The sequence below is a fragment of the Aythya marila genome, assembly GCF_965140915.1.
Source record: "Aythya marila genome assembly, chromosome: Z".
Taxonomy (NCBI): domain Eukaryota; kingdom Metazoa; phylum Chordata; class Aves; order Anseriformes; family Anatidae; genus Aythya; species Aythya marila.
The window spans coordinates 36,790,642-36,812,511 of NC_139080.1; the positions used below are offsets into that span (position 1 = coordinate 36,790,642).

Consider the following 21,870-nt stretch of genomic DNA (forward strand, 5'->3'; position numbering starts at 1 on the left):
TGGTAATATACCAGAAAAACAGGAGAATTAGGGTCTCTACTCTTGACTTTTGGTCACCTAAACCTCACTGATCTTGGACAAGTCATGTATGGCTATGATTCTATTATATATCCAGTGGCGCTTGCTGCCAATGTATAATCTGGGAACAGTACACATCTTCTTTGTGACATATAAAATTTATTTACATCTCTGGATCTTTATGATGAGGAAGACAAGGATATATGAGATCCAAATATTGGGGCACATATTTTTTTTTCCCTACCTTTGTGCCTGTCCTTAACTAAGGTAATGTAGTTCAGCTTCAGTGATTAGTGACAAAACAGCAGAGACTTTTAAGAGGGCAGTTGGCATGTAGTTTGATAGCAGAGCAGTAAGTCTCAGACAAGAACTTACTCAGAACCTTTCTGACCATTATGAAAACTAATGAGTTGTCAAGAAGCAGCATCAATATCAGATTCAAGCATTCTCAAGCAGTGGATATGGTGCATCTGGTCCTCTGTTGGCATCCTCATAGAAATACCCTCCTTACAGAGATAATTAAGGTCAGCCTTTTTGCCTGGGTAACACAGCTTTCTAGGCATATATTGCCCTGGGTAAATGGGAACATTTACTGGATTAGTTAAATACAGTATATGTAAGATATTATGTTCTTTCACATATGTATATGTCATAAGCAAAAGTATGCTTCTGTGTCGTGCACACACAGGATACTTATATTCAGAACCTGAATGAACTATGAAGTTTGATGTATACATCTGTGAACGTAGCTCTGGGAGAGAGAAAAAAATAAAGTATATCTTTAATTATAATTTCTCTTCATTCATGGATGTAGTACCTACTTTCTGCTCTGAGGTGGCATGTGGAAGGGAGGTAGAAGCCAGAAAACTTTTCATTCAGAGAGTCAAAAAGAGTAGAGGATTTTTCATCTGCTGAATGCCTTTGCAGCCAGTAAAATAACTTAATAGTATCAGTGTTAAACTTTTTAATTGATACTTTGAGATTTGTGGCACCCCCAGTCTTCTCAGTGATAAGGAGGCCACATAACTTCAGGAAAGAAACAGTCTTGATGGCTACGTATACCATATGTAATGCCTTTTCTCTTCTAGAAACTGCTTCAAGCCCGCTATTCATAACTCAGGATTCAATTGAAGATGTAGTCTTTGGTGATGTTTCTACAAAGAAAATAAGTGAAAAAGGACAGAAGAGGCAGAAGCTGTTTTCAGAGAGAAGCTGCAGTTTCAGCAGTGAAAGCAGGGCAGGAATGCTGCTGAAAAAAGGGAGCTTGGACTTGCATTCTAGAGAAATAGCGATAATGATGGGAGCAGATGCCAAGATTTTAACAGCAGCTTTGTCTGGAGCCAAAACTTCACCTTGTCATATGAATAAATCCCACAGTTTTGATAGTGCTGTTGACCAGCAGGTGTCTGGCAAAGGTGGCTCTTGGAGTCGTGTGACTGATAGTGATTGGGAATTAGAGCACAGAACTTCACCAGTGCTGGAAGAACCTGGGGAAGGGCAGGAGCATTTTGAGAACGGAAGAGATGAAAATGCATCCAGTGTGGAAGAAGTGAACACTGAACAGTTAGCTGAGTCCAAAAAACAGAAAACAGAATCCAAAGATGCAACTCCTAAAAGGAATAGCTTTTATGGAGTGGTTAAGCCTGTCGAAAGGGAAGATGTTGAAGTAGGCTTGGATCCTTTATCTTTGCTGGCTACTGACAGCATCCAACCAAGACTCCCTGAACCAGAGGAAAAGCTGGTGTCACCAGTTGCAGCACGCAATTTGGCAGATGAAATAGAAAGCTATATGAATCTCAAGAACCCGCTAGGCAGTAAGTTTCCCAGCATGGAACTGCACAAGCCAGCTAGGGAAGTAGAAGCCCCTGGTACACCTGGTCACTCCCAGGAGCGGAGGTCAAGCCTGCCTTTGGATTCCATACCACCATCGTCTGAGTCCTATGAAAATCGCAGAAGTCCTTCTGTCTCCAGATCCAAGACATTTACTGGGCGACCAAAACAACAAATGCATCCACGGGTTCAAAAGGAGCGCTCTTCATCTTTGACAGGACTGGGTCGTTCTTCTCCACATGGCTCCTTAGGATCAGTTGTAACGACTTTATCCAATCTGAAGTTAGACAATATACTGTCTGGACCAAAAATGGATGTTCTGAAATCAGGCATGAAACAGGCTGCTAATGTGGCCAGTAAGATGTGGGGAGTTGTAACTTCGGTGTATAACTACTCAGATGATGAGGCAAGTATTTTTCAGTATGAAAAATTAAGGTAGACAAAGTTAGAGTGCTACTTCCTAAATAGTATTAAAGCTGAAAGAAGTAAAGGACAGCATGAGTTCTGGATCTGGTCTTCAGGTATTTGGAAAGAAAATGTTGCAGTTCCTATGTAAGCGCGCTTGGTGTGTGCGTGTGTGTGTTTTAATCTGATTAAATCTGATGTGTCTGTTTTGATCTGATAAACCCCTTTATCTGGTGTTTTGCTCTCTAAGCATTTGTCTTCTCTCTTCAGGCTGTTTAGACAGCTTCTTGTTTCCTTTTTCAAATTCTTCCTCTTTTCCCTATCTCCATAAGAGATGAGAAGAGAGGAAACAGCTGTTCAGCTTTATTTCTACTTTAAACAGATGTAACTGATGTTACTATCTTTTCTATTAAATGTAGAAAAGATTTTTCTTTACTTTTTTGGCCTATGACAATGAAAACTCAACTGGTGTACTTTTTTTTTTTTCACATGAGCTAGGTTTTCCTGAGTATCTTTGTTATATTGATCTGTTCCTTAGAATTTTTGTTAAGGGCACATCATAATCCCCTTAATTTATTTTTAACTTTTATTTATTTATTTTTTCTTTCTTACCCATATCCACAACTTCCTGTTTTTTTTAATATCTTTATTGTTTTATTTTATAGCTTCCTGTGTGTCTTAGTGACTGTGTCACTGTTGGATCTACTGGTATATTTCATTTCTATCTTAAGATCTTTCCTCAGAATTGAACTCAGACCTTTTTTCTTTTCCTGATAATTCCTCTTCTTTTGTGAAGTGCCAGTCTTCCATATCACAATTTATGCATAATTCCCTTGTTTCTCCTGTCATGAAGAAAATATATTTGTCTCTGAATTTGATCATCAGCTGAGTATTCTAACTGTCAAGGATATTTTTCCAATATCCTTCTGTTTTGTCCAATATCTGCTCTTTCAGGGGGGATTGCCTAAATGTATCTTATATGTAAAAAATAATAATAATAAAAAAAAAATCTTTACATCAAGATTTTGTCTTAATCTGCTACTTTAATTATTTAATTTTTAGAGTAAAGATGGAAGTAAAACAATAGATCTAGAAGTACTAAACAAAAAATGCTATTTTTCTTCTTGTGTTAAAGGAAGAAAACAGTCGACCAGACTTTAACTTCCCTGCTGGTTTTGAAGATAATATTTTAGGGGATAATCTGTCATCAAGATCTGGAGTCCCAGGACTAATTGCGAATGAGCTTGCACAAAGCACTACTAGTCTTGGCAGCAGCAGCAGCAGTGGAGATGCAGGAAGACAGCATTACAGTGCAGGTGAGATTTTTTTACCTTTGTTTTTAGTTTATAATGTAACAAACAGGTAAAATTGTTATGTCTGAAAAATATATTTAATACAGTGGAAGGCGTGATAATGTGAAATTACTTTATTTTTATTTGTATTTTATAAGTACTTTTCTCTTGCAGTAGCAAATAGCTAATGCATCTATTCTTTCAATGTATAAAAAGTTGATAAAAACTACAGGCATTGAACTGTAAAATACTTCCTCTGTGTTCAAGAACTGCAAATAGTTGCCTAGTAATGGAGGTAGAACCAAAACTCCAAAAACAGCACATCCACATTAATGTGGAATAGGAGTTACTGGATGCATACTTGATTTGAATTGATAAAGGTAAACAAATGCTGAATATATGCCAAACCGCCATCTATGTTCCCAGCACTAAAACTGGTTGAAGCAGATCTATCATTTCCAGTCAAATTTGATCCGTAATTTGAGGAAAATGTGTTGCAGGACAGCTTGCGGTTTGGTTTAACTGTCTTTGTAGCACTCTAATGATAGAACTATCATGAAGAAGCAAAAGAACTTTCTTCATGACAGGAGGACTCTGTCAGTGAGTTTGAAAATGAAAGTTTAACTGTGATTGTCAGAAGAAGTAATGTTGATAGTTTTGCTTCCTGAAACAGAATCCAACCATTTCCTTCTGGTATTCAAACTGTTTTTCCCCTTCTCCTGTGTGAAACTCATAACCGTTAATACCAGACTTACCAAAGATAGGTTGTTTATTTTATGTCAACATAAGCCAGAGAATACTTAATCACAGTAATGGTATATGTGGTACTGTGTGTCTCTGTCAGTGTTATTTTTGTTTGTTATGTACATATGGATACATAACTTAAGAAATATTGAACAGCTTTTCTTGAGTGTATATATATTGAGCAATCTTACTGCTCTTTGCTGTTCTTTGTTCTTTCTTTGTGTTTTCAGATTTTATTCACTTTTACCGGTCTGTTGCATTCTTTAGACAAAAATAGATTTAGAATGTTAATCACAAAAATGATATCTTTACATTATGTAATATCAATGAATTTAAATAGCTACATATGTCTCTTGAGATCTGTTACGGCTTTGTCTTGATTTAAAAAAAAAAAATTAAAAAATCTGCTAATTTGCTTTTCTTTTGGAATGTTCTTTCCTTGAATGAAGACTCAAACCACTCTTTTCTGTACAGGTGAAGCTTCATTCCCAAGAAGTACGAAAGTTCCAGATTCTGAGAAGTCAGAGCTCAGCTCTTCTCATAATACTAGTTTATCCAGCATTTTCCAGAACTATGCAATGGAGGTAAGATTAATAAATTCATAAGTGAAAGATATAATTACTTGATTTGTCTGCATGGAGTAACTATGTTTAGTTGGGCTGTAGTTTGATTTTCCATAATAAAACTTTTGCATTTTTCTGCTGTAGAGAGGCTTGATACTTTTATCTGAAGGTGTGACAGTAGCTGTAAAGAAAAAGAGCATTTCAAATGTTTTTATGTGTCTCAGAGAGATGAGCCAATTCAGGAAAAACTTAAAACTTAAAGTGCAGTAGAAGCTGAGGAGAAAACAAGTTTTTTCTCCTTTCAAGTTTTTTTTTCCCCCTTTGGAAAATCATATATTGTTACTAGATAACTTGGTAGATTGACCCCCACATACTAGATAAGTTCCCCACCCTGTCATTCACTCATTCCACCTTACCAGGCTAGAGGGGAGAAATGGAAGGGCAGAGGCAAGAAAAAAAGCTTGAGGGTCAAGATGAAGATAATTTAATAAGTAATATTATTTCTCAAATGAATAGAGGAGAGGAAAAAAGAAAAATAAAACAAAAAGCAAGTGATACAAACTCAGTTACTCACCACCAGCAGACCAGCACTTGCTAGGCTACAGCTGCCTGGAAAAACTACCCACCCCATCCCGCCCAGTTTTCTTTGGTGAGCATGACATTATACAGGATGGAAAGTCTTCTGCTCTGTCCCCTCCCAACCTCTTCCCCGTCTCCAGCCTGCTTGCTGGGGTGGCAGAGTTAAGGTGGGGGGAAGGCCTTGGTGTTGTGTGAGCACTGGTCAGCAACAGCTAAAATGTTGTTGCATTAAAAACATTGTGTTGCTCACCAATCTAAAACAGTACCATAAAGGCTGCTATGAAAAAGCAGTCAAGCACAGTACTCGGTGTTAGAATAATGACTCTATTTCAGTTGTTGCTTGCAAATGCTTTCAAACTTTGAAAAAAAAAAAAAAAAAAAAAAAAAAACAATAACAAACAAAACATAGGGGATGGTTACTTAATTTGCTTTAATCACTTTCAGTAGTGTTATTTTTGTTATGTCCCATGTCATTTTATTTTATGTTTGATTGTCAGATTTAGACTTGTCAAACTTCTGCACTACCTTACATAAGGGATACTGGATTGTAAAAGCAATGTTGCTGTTGGTCTAAAACATTGTCATTGTGGTTTTTGTGGTGCTTTTTATTTTTTCCTATGAAAATGAAACAATAAAGTAAAAGAAAGTTGAAAGATAGATAATAAACCATTTCTCAGCTACTACAGTATTTTTTCAGAGTGCCATTTCTCTAGTTCTTAAGCTAGTTTAGTAATGAGACTTTTACTAGGTAAGAACTACCTTTCCCTCTTTTCCACTATAAAGCTTTCTTTTTAACTTCTTTTGCAGAAAAGTAGACAGTTATTTACTCAAACAATTTCTGTAACACTTCTTTCAGCTTTCAGAACATCTAACCAAAAAAGAATAGTGTTAGCCTTTCACAGTGAAGGTTATGAGCAAAAGGTAACTCTTGAGTATGATGAGTAAGCAGTGATAAATTCACATCACCAGACTGGCATTCTGATACTTAACCTTTTAAACTCCTGTAGATATTAAGCCGATAAAGCCAGTTTTAAAGGAATCCTAAAAACAAGACTGATAGCATTCATTGTTTGCTGTTTTTAGGTATTGATGTCAAGCTGCTCTCAATGTAGAGCTTGTGGTGCTTTGGTTTATGATGAAGAAATCATGGCTGGATGGACACCAGATGATTCAAACTTGAACACTACCTGTCCTTTTTGTAAAAGTACCTTCCTACCTTTACTTAATGTTGAATTTAAAGACCTACGTGGCTCTGCAAGGTTAGTGTGTTTTACAGATCTTCTTTCTCAACCTTTGCATTTGTACATGGTTGTATTCTTTCAACAATTTCACAGCAGTACAGTCTTTTCTGTATTCTTAGCTATATCTCACAGTATTTTTGTCTGGATGTTCTTAAAATTGTAACTGTGCAACACTTGTGATTGCACTGAAGGAAATTATAAATTAGGTAAACTGTTGAGTTTCATAATAAAAGAGCCAAAAGACAACAGTGGTTGCATTTTCTTACCACTCTTTTTGTATTTTCTTTAAGCATTACTGCACAGAAGGTATTAAGTCTGTTTTCTCTTTGTTTCTTTAATGCTGAAACAGAACATCAGTAGTGTGTGTACTTAAGTAAAAACAAACAAACAAAAAACTTGCAAAACAAGTTATGTTCCTGGTTTTTGTGTCAGTAATAGTTTTTAGTCTCTATGTTACAATATTAATATTGATATATTGTTACTGATGGGAGCTATTACAATCTAAGTTCCCTTGTAACTACATACCTCCAAAGCAGGCATTCTTATTTTGTGGAACCAATCTCTGTATGTGTTCATTTACTGTCCCTACGTAGGTTGTCATGGAGAGAATATGATGAAGTTTGTGTTCTGTTTTCAATCTTTTAAATGCTGTGTTTCTTTATTTTTTTTCTGCTTTTTGAAAGTAACTGTGGAAAATACTAACTTAATTGGATCTATGCTTACATCTTAACCTATTTCCCCTCCTCTCCCATTCATGTTGTAACTTAGCTTTTTCCTGAAGCAAAGTACCTCAGGAGATAGTTTACAGAGTGGTAATACTCCATTAACCACGGATCCTCTGGAACAGAAATTGTTGTCCAGTCCAGCTGTTGCTGACTTGATCAGTTTTTCTGATCACCCAGAGTCCAGCCATGCCATAGCTGAAGAAACCAGCCCTGCAGCTGAGCAGAGGTAGGTAAAACAGGATTGTTAATTCTGTCAGAAATGTATCAACAGTTTTAATACTTCTGCTCTAGTCTAGAGTGATGGTTGGCTTAAGCACTAAATATGTTGGAGAAATCCAATTGTAACTTGATGATTGTCTGTTTCCTTGCTTATTTTTTTGCCCATGTAATCATGCTATTATCAATTTCATGTAAGTTGAGTACATTTCCTGTGAGTACATTTTAAGGATAGAACTATCTGCAGAAATAAAGATCTTGAATTTTCGTATCAGCCTGCTATTAATAGGTAAAACTTCTACTCGGTGCTGTTAGAACACCTTCACCTTTAAAAGACATGCAGAAATTCCAGCATTACTCCTCCTCCTTTTGTGTTTAGAATCTAACACAAGACACTGCATAATAGGGAAAATAAGTACATTTGTTGCAACACTTGTCTCTGAGAGACAGCCTTTGGAGCGATCAACACTTGAATTGTGCAAGTTCTATGGCAAATAATATTGATAAAGAACTAAAATTCAGAAAAACAGCATGTATTTTGGAACAGTTTAAGGAAAGAAGCATTGAGGAGAAGGTGTTTTGTTGGAAAGGAACTGAAATATTGCTGCCGTGAATTGTGAAGCTTTTGCTGGGACTTGCTGACATTTTCTTGGAATAGGTTCTTTTCATCGTTGTTCAGTGTGGAAGTCTTGAGTATCTCTAGGTAAGGCCTTTGTTAGGCTATTAAAACTTCAATTAATTTTAATGCTCTAAATTTTAATGCTCTTAAGTGAAAGGTAAACTTGCCATATGTTAACATCTTAACTCTGGTGTCATATATAGATATATTTATATAGATATATATTGTATATCTATCTATCTATTTATTTATTTTTAAACAAAAAAAACAGACTAACTTCAAGCAATCCAGGAGACCCTATAGCATCTTTGTTCTGTTAGTAACGTTCAGAGAAAATAAACATGAAGGAAAGAATGAAGTAAACACAGTCAAAACAGGATGATATTTGTCTGTTAACAAAATCTACATAGGTATTTTTCTAAGCACAGGCTGTAGCAGAGAAATGGTGCCTATATATATTCCTGCAGATTTTTCAGACGGAAGTCTTAGTAACCTTAGTACACTAAGCTGCTTTTTTTGGTGTGAGGGCCATGTTGATCTGAAAGTCATTTTGTTTTGTTTTCCCTAAACTGTGGAGCTAACTGAGCAAATACTATTCCTTGTTGATAGAGAAACCTGCTTTGGTGTTGTTATTTGGCAGCCGTTGTCTGCTTCCTTCCTGTTGCTGAAGGAATGCTGAATAGTTTCATATTAGCATATTCTTTTCTAAAATCCAAATAGTGATGTGGCTGAAGAACAGAGCAAAGACCCCAGAACAATGAAGACATCTACCAGTAATCCACCAAAAAGGGGAGTGTCTTTAACTCGGAGCCACAGTGTTGGAGGTCCACTGCAGAACATTGATCTTTCCCAGAGACCATCTCATGGCATTTCAACAGTTAGTCTTCCAAATAGTTTGCAAGAAGTTGTGGTAAGTTTGTACACTCAGTTGACAGCAAAATATTGAATACAATGAACTTACAATGAATAAAGTTCTTCTACTGGCTTTGTCCAATATTCTGGGGACAGAAATGGTCAAGCCTAATTTTCAGATACTTATAACAAAGAAATCTTGGTGTCTTCTGGCTTACTTTTGTCTAAAAGAGTTCCAAGGTCTGCTTCTTTAGTACGTGGTACAAACATAGCTGCTTAATCTTAAGCATTCTCTGTGGCAGAACTGAGCTATTCTTTGTCTTTTTCTAAATTGGAAGTTTGTTTTCAAAATAACGCAAGTTCTACAGCAGGCTAAACACCAAATAGTGCAGACAACAGACTGGTCCAATGAGTGAAAGGTTGTTCCTTTTTCACATGTTTACTTCTAGTTCTCATCTATATTCTAAAAGGTTTACCTGCTGGGTTGGATGGGAGAAAGTAAGAGGACATATTGAGAATATTGTGTTATTCGTGCAAGTAAAACGGAGGTCCTCGTTTTTCGTAGAGCTTTTTATTCGCAAGAGACTCTCTCAATATATCATGTATGTGTGATTCAGTTCATAGATAATGTAATTGGATGCTTTTTTGCTGTATCTATTGCCACTGGCTTAGTACAGGGTTAGGTAGCTTCAAACTGTGTAGTCAGGGACAAGTTGCATTTTCTTTTTCTCTTTTTCACCTAAGACAGTGTTAGGTGAGCTTAAGTGATTGTTCTGTAAAGTTAAGAAACACCTCAGCAGTCAAAGCTACTGATGCTGTTAAAATTAATGTGTATTCAGTATTTCCAGAGGCTTCTTCCAAATTTCAAACAGATAGTGCAATGGGGCATTTTCAAGAAAAATTATTTGATTTTGGAAATTATTCAATATTATATATTAATACCATATACCATAGATTAATGTTATATTTTATATTATATATATTATATATCATATATTAATACTATATAATATTCAATGTATTTTTTTTTAGGATCCTTTAATAAAAAGACCTAACCCTCTCCCTGTATCTGTACCCTACTTGAGCCCTTTGGTACTGCGTAAGGAGCTTGAATCACTATTGGAAAATGAGGGAGAGCAAGTAATCCATACATCCAAATTCATTAATCAGCATCCCATAATTTTCTGGAACCTAGTTTGGTATTTCCGACGGTTGGACCTACCTAGCAACTTACCTGGACTCATTCTAACATCTGAACATTGTAATGATGGAGTGCAGGTTAGTGACATTTTGTGTTAGTTTACTGTAATATGTTCACTTCTAAATTTGAGGGTTTAGTTAAAAATAAATAAATAAATAGGTAAGTGCCTTCTGAGTAGCTGGGATTAAATAAATTATGTGTTACTGTCTTTTTTAATATATTACTAGCAGATAAGCTTGTTTTCCAAAAAGAATCTTGAAAGATAGAGAGTGAAAACATCACTCATTCTAGTCAAGCTATGGCAAAAAAAAGCCAGAGTAGATTCATTGAAGGAAACAAGATATGTTTGTGGAGATTTAACAGATTACAACGTATTGTAATACATGTTGTGGACTGCCATAATTTGGTACATAAAATTTTCAAGTTCTTGGGCAAGATTCTTTGTTCTTTTCTGCTATTCACACTTCAGTGAGTTTCACTGCTATATAAATAGAATAAAATAATTAATGCTATCTTTTCAATATTTTGTCTTCCCTATTTTAAGGAACAGATGTTTTTCATATACCTATACGAATTGTGTATGTAAATGCCAAATTCCTTGACTATTTGTATTTGTCTCACGTGATAAATAATTTGCTGTCTGCTTATAAACTTACAAAACTAATACGTATTAAAAAAAAAAACCTACTGTGGAGTGTGCCATAGAATTTTCTAAGAAATGTGGCTGAACACTAATACTGATAAAATCTAAAGCATATGGAAAAATAAAATGCATTAGCAGAGAAAATCACAAGATGGGACATGAAATTGTGATTACTACTTTAAATTCATACACTACTGGCTTATTATACTTGTCCACTGATTCTTATTGTATTAGTGATTCCAGTGGCACTTAATTTTATATTTTTTTAAATATTTTGTAAAAATTGAGCTATTGTTTTGAGTGACAGATGTTTTATGATGGAAATAATGGTTCATATTAGTATGAAAATACAGTTTCTGTTTTAACTGCTGGACAGATGAGCACATATTTACGCATATCAAGACTCACTCAAATCTAAGACTGTAATAAGTAGTACAAAATGAGAAATATGTTTAGTTCACAAAAAGTAGTTCAGGATACATAACCAAATACTTTTTGCAGATACACATAGAAAACTGAGCAATCTTCATATGTCAAGCTAGACTGGAAGAGGCTGTTAAATGTTGCAATGTATGTGACTCTGCTCCTGAAAATGCAGACATCAGTTGTTCTTATTTGTTTTATTCCATATAAGTGAAGTAAATCTATTTTTTTGTTTGCAAAATGAGCATAAGAACAGTTTTTTGAGCAATAAGTGTGCACGTATGTTCTTAAAACTTTTTGTCTTTCCTCATGTTTTTAGCTTCCTTTGACATCTCTCGCTCAAGATAGCAAGCTAGTATACATACAACTTCTGTGGGACAACATCAACCTCCACCAAGAGCCTGGGGAGCCTCTGTATATATCTTGGAGAAATCTCAGTAAGTAAAATAAATGATATGAGTAAACAGAGTAAAGAGCTTATAGAAAGAAACTGCTTTTTTGTAGTGTCTGAAGGTATACCACCCACCTAGCTGGAAAGCTTTTTAGTGTGTGAAGCATCTACAGTCTCTTAGGTACTTAACATTGTTTCAACGTCCAATTATTTGTTATGATATTTTTCCCGAACTGTGTGAAAAGATACGTAACCTGTTCTTTATATGCCATATGATTACAAACAGGATGGAAGCATTTGTTCTAGATTCGTTGTTTAAAAAAAAATCTTCACTCAGTTTGATTGTTCACTGCAATACCTGAATGTATCTGTACAGACAGAAAGAAAAAGACTGTACTACAGAAGAGTACCTTGTACTTTTATAAATGAATGAAAGGTTGCAAGTCCAATTAATAAGTACATTTGACAGCCTACTTGGCTGTCATAAAATAATATCCAAGAAAGCCTTTGCCTAGTGTAGTTTGGTTTGGAAGGATGAAAAAGCATCATGTGGCAGACTGGTTCTGAGAACTCCTGAGAACTTTAAGATACCTTTACTTCTATCGGTTAAAAAAAAAAACAAAAACAAAAACAAAACACACGAATGGGAAAAAAAAAAAAAAAAAACAACCTTTGACCTAATTTCTCTGTCTGCATTTTGACTTTTAAAGTCCAGGCTAAAAGTTAGCTCTTGCTCTAAGGAATTAAAAACGGGTTGTCCAAAGTGTCCTAAAACTAAGCAGGCCGATCAGAAAATTACTCAAGAGCACAGAATAAGATGTATTTTCCTCAACTTCTATAGAAGCATATTAATTTGAGTATAATATATGAAAAGCTGACCCAAAGCACTTAGACTTGAAAATGCATAAATACATGCATTTATATACATAGGCCTGTTTTAAATGTTGTGCTGGGGGAGAAAAAAACTGCAGTAGTATTGTAGAGCAGCTCTACAGAAAGTATTTGGAAAACCATAATGAATGACAATTTTATGAAACTCTCAAGTCAACATGGTTAGGCTCCTGGCTAAGTCTACATTTCATTTACGCATCATGTGCTTACTGCCTAATCTGTAGCTTTTTTTTTTGCCAGTAAATGGAATTTATATCTTCATGAGCCATTTTCTAAAAAATAATAGTATTATTCTAGAACTAGGAATGCGAACAACAAATCATGATGGTAAATGACTTGATCACTTTCTTTCTCATTTGGTGCAACTGTACTTTATTTCAATGTGTAACCCAAAGTTATCATCAATGAATTTGCAAGTGTCTTTCAGGAAAGGCTTTGATAAGAAATGTTTGAAAAGCAAGTGTTTGCTTTTTCTTTTCTACTTTGCATATAAATAAATAAAAAGTTCATTCTAAGAAGGCTAAGTACAGTTTTTTTTTATTTGAGCTAATAACTATGACAGGTAACATCCAAAGCTAGAGTCTCTTCAGTCTCTTGTACTTCTCTGTTATATGGGAATACTTGATGCGTTCTGTCTCTTCTGTAGTGAAGGAAAGCAGACAAAGGTAACACATTTCCGTAGATTGAATAGAGGTTCTATATATATTTCATTTTTGAAGTGAATTTGTGCTTGCTAATTTGAAAATCTACCATTCTACGTTTACCAGATTCTTCTGAAAAGAGACTGTCCACAGTGGCAGAAGATCAGCAGGCAGTGAACACTTTATTGGAGAACATCAAACTAAGCATTCAACACAACAATGTTGTTAAACCAATCCACCTCCTTCTACAGAATGTTAAGCCAGATGTGAAACGACAAAGGTAAAGGGACTATCTTTTTTCTTGCTTCCCACTCAAAGTTAAGTAAGATCAGACCATAATCACTTCAAAATGATAATTCCATAAGGATTTCTGAGGAATATTCAGTATCTTCTGCGTCTACCAAATGCTGTGTTTATTTGTAAATATTTGTTACTCCCCATGTTTACAAAAAAAATGTATTCTGTTGCCAGATGCAAAATTCATCCAAATCAAATGGATAAATATGATTATTTAATCAAAGTGAGCATTTTAAAATTAATTAAAAAGAGAAAAAGAAAACAAATAAACAAACAAACCATGGGTACTGATTACATAGACTTGGGTGTTGTTTCCACACCTAGAAGATTAAGTCCAAGTGCACAGCATCCTGTTGCAGTACCTGGAATGTTCTCCAAACAACCTAAATACAGCTATGGAAATTATACCAATCTGGAGTACTAGCTAATAAAAGTGGATCCACAAGCAAAGTTGAGATTTGTAAATAATGCTGTACATCTTGCAATCTGCACGGTAATTCAAAACGGTTTTCATGCAAAAGCATGTAGTCTGGAGTAAATTACTGTAGATGCAAGGTTTGTTCAAGAGTCAATCATGTAAAGTTAATCTTTGCTCCTGTGGTTTGTAAGTACTAAAAACAAACAAACAAAAGAACTAATCTGCGTAAAGAAGAATCTTTATCAGTTCCACAAGGAAAGGTTTAATATCCATTTATTTAGTAGTACCAGTTCTGAGATAGATCATGGCTTTCTGAAACAAATAACAAAGTATGGCTGATCTCTGAAATAAGCCTGTTCTCTGTCCTTAATCCTCAGACAGGAATTAGTTAATAAATAACTAGTGCTGTATTTTACGTTTCTTGTTTTTCTGGAGGCTTTCTGTGGTGTATTTGGCAGGGAGATTTTATAGGCATTGTAGCTGCTGGGAGTTGTGGTTAATATAACTTCCCATGTTACGGAAAATATTCAGGCATGAAAAAACTTTAAGCTACTGATCATGTAGATCAATTGCTTTCTCCACAAGCAAGATAACAGTACAGTTACAGAAAGAGCATAATGGAAGATTAACTTCTTGAACAGTGACTTTCTAAACTGTGAATAGTTATTTTTCCACTGATTTATCCTTCACAATATTTCCTAGGAGTTTTTACAGAGAAATCCTTTTCCTCTCTCTGGTGTCTCTTGGAAGAGAGAACATTGACATTGGTAAGTAGTAGTAGTAATAATAATAACAATAATAATGTGGTATGTGTACAAAATATGTGTACACTTTGTATGAAAACTAGTGAAGAAATTCAGCATTTGATCGATGAGTAACTGTTCAATTACTGCATTTTTAGAGAAAAGGTCCTTGCTGTCATAGGTGTTCCTTTTCTGAAAATCTAGTCCAGATGGGGATGTTAATTTCCACTTTGAATAAAATAAGTAATTATTTTAAACAAAGGTTATTACCTTAAAGCTTTGCCTTATGTCTGAAAACTTGCTCCCACTCTTGCCTATCTTCTCTGACCCACGTACCCTGTAGTGTTGTTCTGTGTCTTCTAGACACCTGCTTGCCAATGTTTCCTGCTGACCCCTACTCTAGCATTTATTTAGCACTATGCAAACAAGGGAGACTCCCTTCCCTTGTGGCATCTGATAGGAAATATTCTGGAGCCACACTGTGCAGTTTGGGCCTCCACTGCAATGCTTTTTGACATTACAGCCTGAAAATGCTTTTCGAGTTTTCTGAGAGGTGGTATTTTTGGGGGGAAAAAAAGCAAAACAAATGAGTACCTGGTTCAGTTAACTTGAGATAATCATTTTTTTATTATATAAAAATGACCAAAAGCATTTTAGTAGTAACAGTATTGTTCTCTGTACATGGTTTCTTAAATGACTTCAACAATGCTCTTTCTATTTCAGAGGTCTTTGATAGTGAATACAGACTTGCACATAAAAATCTACCAAAGGATGATCTTGAAAAGATGCAGAAAATAGATGCTCCACCAAGCAGCAGAGTTGAGTATTGTAGGAAGTACTTTGGAGCACCTTTTATATAAAAAAGAGGAAAGCACAGAACTAAACTTCTGCAAGACAAAAGTAGGTGAACAAACCAGGAGTATGGGGATATATATATATATACATATACATATACTTTTGAATCCTAGAAGGTGATAACTGAGCAATTTGTCAGTGATTTCATTGATCTACAGCATATAACCTTGTCTTTCATCTCATGAGAGAGTGTAAAGGATTTTAAAATGTTTTTAAAATATATTAATAGGGTGAGTTGGTTTCAGTGATTTATCTGCAATTTCTTTCCTGCATGTATTTGTTCTTTTCTTTCCTCAAATCTTTCCCCAGAATCTCAAGCTGTTCAGAAAGGCAATAATTAAACAGGAGCCTATAGTTGGTGACTTTCTTAAGGGCCTTCAATATTTGTGTATTTTAATGTGAAAGACCTTTCCTGCTGCATAATGCTTAGGTTCTTTCGGTACTTCAGTACTTCTTTAAAATGACCTTTTGCATTGTTGTGCAGTATATATGTATGAATGTAAATATTTGAGTCCTTGTTTTGGAAATTGCAATGAAGTTGCCTTTTTCAGATCACAGCACCTAAAATTTCTACCATTGTCCTGATCCTTGTCCCACTCAGTATTCAAAATGATCTTTGACTTCACTTTTTCGTAATGTATGTCTATAGTCATAAAATCTAGAAACTTGCATTCATATTTCCTATATACTCTATCCTGACAAATTGAAGATCCTGTGAACATACTGATGTTTTCTGCAAGAGAATTATAGGTTTCTCCAATTAGCTGCTTGGAAATGAATGGCTTTCTACAAGTTACACAGGAAACTTAGACATTAGTATTCAGAGAAAGTTTGTCAAACAGATGCTGTCTGAAAACATTATGCTCTATACTGTATGCATGTATGCTTTGAAAATGTATTTTCCTTGATCTCTTTATTGCCCTCCCCCATGATTTCATGCTAGCCTGTGGGTTAATTGTTTTGCACTGATTAGTCCAAATTTAATATTTCAATTAAAACGTATTTATAATTGTGGTCGTCAAGGTGTGACTTCACACAAATGAAGTGCTTGAATGAATGATCTGAAGAGATGATAAATCCATCGTTAGCTTGCATCTTGTAAACTAGATGCTTTCTCACCTCACATATTTAGTGTACAACAGTAATCGTATCCTTGGCAAGAAGAGCCTGGACATGGGTCTACAGTTTAAATGTTTCTGTTACTTGAGAAATATGACAAGATTTATTCCATTTTTTGTTTTTGCTGAAATTTAACTGAGTGGCTTTTCTAATGGAATGATTCTTGGAGAAAGAAGAGAAAGATTGGTAGCATGGTAAAGGAGCATAGCTCAAACTATAATCCCATCTGAGTATGAATGTATTTACTTCATACTAGCCTTTCTTAAAGATTTTTATTCTTGAAAATGATGAGGGATGAAAATCTGTCTGAAACCACTTCCAGCTAAAACATCAAAAGCATTTTTTTATAACAATGAAACAAAGGATTTGCACTATTTGTGACAAAATATGTTTGCATAATAGACTGATTCCTTGCATTTGTCTAAAAGTGCTGATCCTAAGTTAATACTGGGGATATTGCCTGGACAGATTCTTTCCTGATGAAAATATTGTGCTGTCTCAACAATTAAAAGTGAAGAACACAATGACTTCTTTTTTTGTTCTTTATTCTTTGGGGTTTATGAACAGTTGCTTGCTGATATCAGACCTATATCACAATGGAAGAGTTGAGCCTGATTCTTCATACTTAATCTTTTTCTCCTTTTATATAATTTACATGCACAGTTACATCCTTTTAAACAAAATGTTTCTCTGAAGCATTCTTCCTATTTAATTCCTCTACATAGAAAAAGGGGCAAATTTCACTCTAAAACTGTATACTGACATTAAATGTACAGCCATACACGAATAATTTTGAGTATTGAATGGATAAACAACCATATGATTGTGACTCAACTTACAAGGAATGAAGTTTTAGTGATCCTTAATTCTCCCAGCTCATTAAAAAGAAAAATATGTCCAGTAAGTCCTGTTCTACATAACTGGTGATATTCAGACTGTTTTTACACCATGGTAAGTAATACAGAAATAAATAATAGTAATAAAGCTTAATTTTAAAACAACCTTCTTACTTGGTGATGAAAATACTGATTAATTGGGAAATAGTATAGTAGAAACAGTCAGGGTAGAGTGTGTCTACTACATCTAGTGCTAAATGTCAGGCTTTACAGTACATACATACGGAAACTAGGAAAGAAAACAATATTACCTGAGGAAAAAGGATGCCTGCATGATTTCAGGTCATCTTTGGAGATGGCTGAACTTGCTTTGATTTGCTCCTGTGTATTGATGTTTCTGAACACTACAAATTAGTTTCTATTCCTGTTGTATGTAACTCAGTTTTAGAGTGGTAGAAGTTCTGCATGGAATTATTTGAAATCATTAAATGCCTACTGATACTAACTCTTTTAATATAGACGTAAAGGCAAAGGTGAGCACTTAATATTTTTAATTTTGATTGCTAATGCATAGTTTTCAATAGCCTGTTACTCAGCTGGCTCTCAAGTGAAATCCATAATTAAAATTAAAAAGGAGAACTCTGAAAATATTTAGTTATCTTTCAGATGATAAGGAGATTCTTTTTAAGAAAGCAAAACACCACAAACAAGACACGTTCACAAAAATTTGAAAGGAATGGGAATCAACTGTTTACTTGTTAAGTTGCTTTCTCTCCTTGCAAGTGCATGGTGGCAGTTCCTGTTCCTCTGTCTGACTGTTAGGTCTCCTACAACCAGGTGGAGGCTGCAGGTGTTCCTAGATAGATTTGTGAGATGCAGACTTCTCTAATTCAAATTCTAAAAGCACTACAATCGTGCTGAAGAAAAGTGCTTATCGTGGCTCAATACCCATACACTCTAGAATCTGTTTAAAACTAAAGAGGGGAAAAGTCTCCAAAAGCTTCGTATGAGTTCATTTCAAACACCTGTCTTTCTGAACATGGGACAGTAAAGGCCTAAGACATTGTTATCTGCAGTTAGTAACAGCATAAACTACTTGGGCTTTGTAGGAATAATTTAGTTGCCTACAAATGTTCCTGTTCCTGGTAATCCAAATCTTGGTTATTTGAATCCATAATGCATAAATGAGTTGGACAAGGGTACTGGGGAGGAGGGAGGTGGATAAACTTGGTCTTGATTCTGTTTTCCTCTTAATTGAAGCAGAAAAAGTAGCATCCTTGCCTCTAAATATTCTGTATAGTCTGACAGCTACTTAGCAGCTAGCGCTCAAGGAGAAGCTGGGTTTTTGAACATGTTTTATAAACTTGAAGAAAATGGTCATAGATCAATATTCCATTCAAAACCTGTGATGTTTGCACAAAATAAGGGTACAAACCAAACTGTGTACATATGTGGGAGCAAACTCTTAATGAACTTTCAAGTAAGCCCAAGAAGTCAGAAAGTTTGTATTGGAATAACTAATATCACAGAGAAGCTTCCTTGAATTGTTGCCCTAAGAACATTCGATTTGTTAGTCGTGCTGAGAAGATATTATCTTGCACCTTTCCCCTAGCTATGAAAGCTAGATACAACTTGCGTGTCAAACTGCCTTTTTTTTTTTTTTTAAGAATTAAAACAACAAAGAAATAGGAGTCTTTAAGGTTTTAAAATCAGGATTCTGAAAGATTTTTTATTGTGAATATATTCTGGCACATTGCCAACCTATAATAACTTTGAAACCCCGGTGTGCATAGAGGACTGATATGGCTGCAGTATTGGCACAGTAAAAGGTACCAGCTTTCACATGTTAATAGAAACATCTGTATGTTACTTATAGTCATATCTTGTCTTCACATTCTATATAATTCAAGCTTAGAAAACAGAAGTTTGATAGAAAGTATTGAAATCAGCATGTGTGTTTTAAACTCAGTTTGTTTTGCAAACAACTTTGTCTTAGTACTAGTGGAATTTCACATCGGTTAAGCTCAAGCTACATTGCACTTATGTTAATGAGTACTTTTATTCCACTGTAACTGTGAATTAATGGCTTTTTGTATTGCTGCAGTTAGAATAATACACCTTCCTTTGAATTTACTGCTTCCCTTGAATAACTGCAACATAGGTGCACATTTTCAAAGTGTATATTAAATTAGATCATAGAAATTATATTTTTTAAACAAATTATTAAATACAAGTAACTGAAGAATCCACTCATTCTCTTTTCGAAGTTACTTCAGTGCAGGTAACTTTATTTCATTAAATGGTAAGCTGGACACCTTGCAGAACTATACCTTTTTTTTTCTTCTTTTAACTAATAAAAACTTCACAGTGCTTTCTATGTTTCAGCTTTTCTTCATAGACCTTTAAAAGAAATAAATGAAACACCCTTGTAACTTCTAAATCTTAAAACTCAACTTTTGAATTGGACTGTAGTTCTGTTTCCTACTCTGCTGTATATCATTGTGCATATGGTGAAAGAAAAGGATTGTTTTACCTTTTTTTCAGTCTGCATCAATCAGTGGTGCAAATTAAAGGGATTGTTTGATGTTTATAGAAGCACATTAAACTCCTCCTAGGAGTTTAAAATAAACTGTCATGAGGATGAGAGGATGTGGTGTGAATAAATTATGAATTTATGGAGTTGGGGAATTTTCTATAATGCAATAAAATTTGCACTGGTTTAGAGGCTGTTTTGAGTTGTTGAAAAATGGCATCCATTTACTGTGCTTTGATTAATGAGTGTTTCTATAATGTTTTGTACATGTGACAAATGTTGCTTGAGATTAAAAGGGCACTCTGCATATTCTGAATTTTGTATAGATATTCTAGAGGAATAAACATTTTTTATTGTATTTCACAAAATAAAGTATGTACAAATCCTTTGTGAAATTTCACTTGTTCAGCTTCTTTTACCATTGGACCGTACCTGCTTGATAGAATTTAATCTTAAATGCAAATTCAGCTTGTAGTTGGGCAAAACCAGAGACTTTCAACTGCCTCATTGAATTGTTTTGCAGAGTATCTCAGTAAATTTGTAATGGTGGGAAAGAGCTGGAGCAGTCGAGGCGGGGCAGAGGGAAGACAAAAAACAGGACGGTCCTGGGCAGATTTCATTCATGAGAGAGGATGGCTCCAAGGCACAACAAGTGAGCCATACACACATAGCAAGACCAATAAAGGCAGAAAAAAATGAAAAACGGGCTGCTGGAAGCAGCGTACTGGGTTTGGCTGGGATGTTAACATTCCCTGCAGCAGTCCACACAGTGCTGTGCTCTGCACTTGTAGCTGGAACAGCAGTGTTATCACACCAGTGTTGTGTCTGCCACGGAGCGGTGCTGGCACAGCATCAGGACTCTCTTTAACTCTCCTAGGGGGTGGGCAAAAAGTGAGAAGAGAAACATCACCAGGGCAGCTGACCTAAACCAACCAAAGGGATATTCCATACCATGTGGTGTCACACTCAGCAATAAAAGGTGGAAACAGGAAGAAGAGGGGAGGGGTGGGCTCTTCTTGTGAAAACGTCAGTCCTCCTCCCGAACACCGGCTACGTGCGTTGAGGCCTTGCTTCAAGGATGTGGTCAATCATCGCTCATTTGTGGGAAGTAGAGAGTAATTTCTTTCCTCTGCACCTCAACATAGCCTTCATTTGTTTTGTTTATTTTTCCCTTTCCTTTTTTTCCCCCTTTAAATTGTTTAGTTAATAATAATCTTTCTTCAGTAATTATTTTCCCTTTAGTTAAATTATCCTTATCTCAACCAGTGAGTCATTCTTTACTTTTACTTCTTCCCCTCCTCATCTAAGGACGAGGAGTGAGAGACCAGTTGTGTTTAACTGCCTAGCACAGTAAAACCACCACAGGCAGAAACCTTGTCTGAAGGGAAGTCAAGGATCCTGGCTTCCTATTGATAGAGCTGCTGCTCTCTGCTGGCCAGGAGAAGCATCCATCCCTGACCAGGTGGGTGGGAGCAAGTGTGCAGCTGTATGTCGCTTAACACCTGCTGGGAATTCTGTTTTTGTTTCAGTGACTTTGCAGTAGAGGAAGTAGAGTTGTGCTTTCACAGTGATGGACTCTTGCAGATTGCAAGAGATGCTGGTGCACCTCCTGCCTCAAATCATAGTTGTGGGGTTAGGTTCAAAATGAAAGTAAATACATTTCAGGTGGAAATGAAATTTAAGCAGTAGAAATTGCCAGTTGACTGGCCAAGTGCTTCAGGCCTTCTTTCACAATTGAGGATCTTTCAGACTCCCTCCTCTATGGCAATTACTTCACTAATCTCCTAGTAAAAAT

At 35.5% G+C, this 21,870-nt stretch overlaps 1 protein-coding gene across 3 annotated transcripts in view; it reads left to right on the forward strand.

The window, feature by feature from the left end:
* The window catches only part of DENND4C (DENN domain containing 4C), a 70,698-nt gene extending 50,154 nt beyond the window's left edge, over positions 1 to 20,544 (forward strand). For all 3 annotated transcript variants that reach the window (XM_082783591.1, XM_082783592.1, XM_082783593.1), the window contains 11 exons: positions 1,107 to 2,258; positions 3,393 to 3,569; positions 4,764 to 4,873; positions 6,515 to 6,690; positions 7,441 to 7,623; positions 8,953 to 9,142; positions 10,117 to 10,362; positions 11,671 to 11,788; positions 13,401 to 13,554; positions 14,692 to 14,756; positions 15,456 to 20,544. In XM_082783591.1, the coding sequence (XP_082639717.1) occupies positions 1,107 to 2,258; positions 3,393 to 3,569; positions 4,764 to 4,873; positions 6,515 to 6,690; positions 7,441 to 7,623; positions 8,953 to 9,142; positions 10,117 to 10,362; positions 11,671 to 11,788; positions 13,401 to 13,554; positions 14,692 to 14,756; positions 15,456 to 15,592 (2,708 nt within the window). In that variant the 3' untranslated portion in view covers positions 15,593 to 20,544. The remainder of the gene's footprint in view (positions 1 to 1,106; positions 2,259 to 3,392; positions 3,570 to 4,763; positions 4,874 to 6,514; positions 6,691 to 7,440; positions 7,624 to 8,952; positions 9,143 to 10,116; positions 10,363 to 11,670; positions 11,789 to 13,400; positions 13,555 to 14,691; positions 14,757 to 15,455) is intronic.
* The last annotated feature ends 1,326 nt before the right edge of the window (positions 20,545 to 21,870 follow it).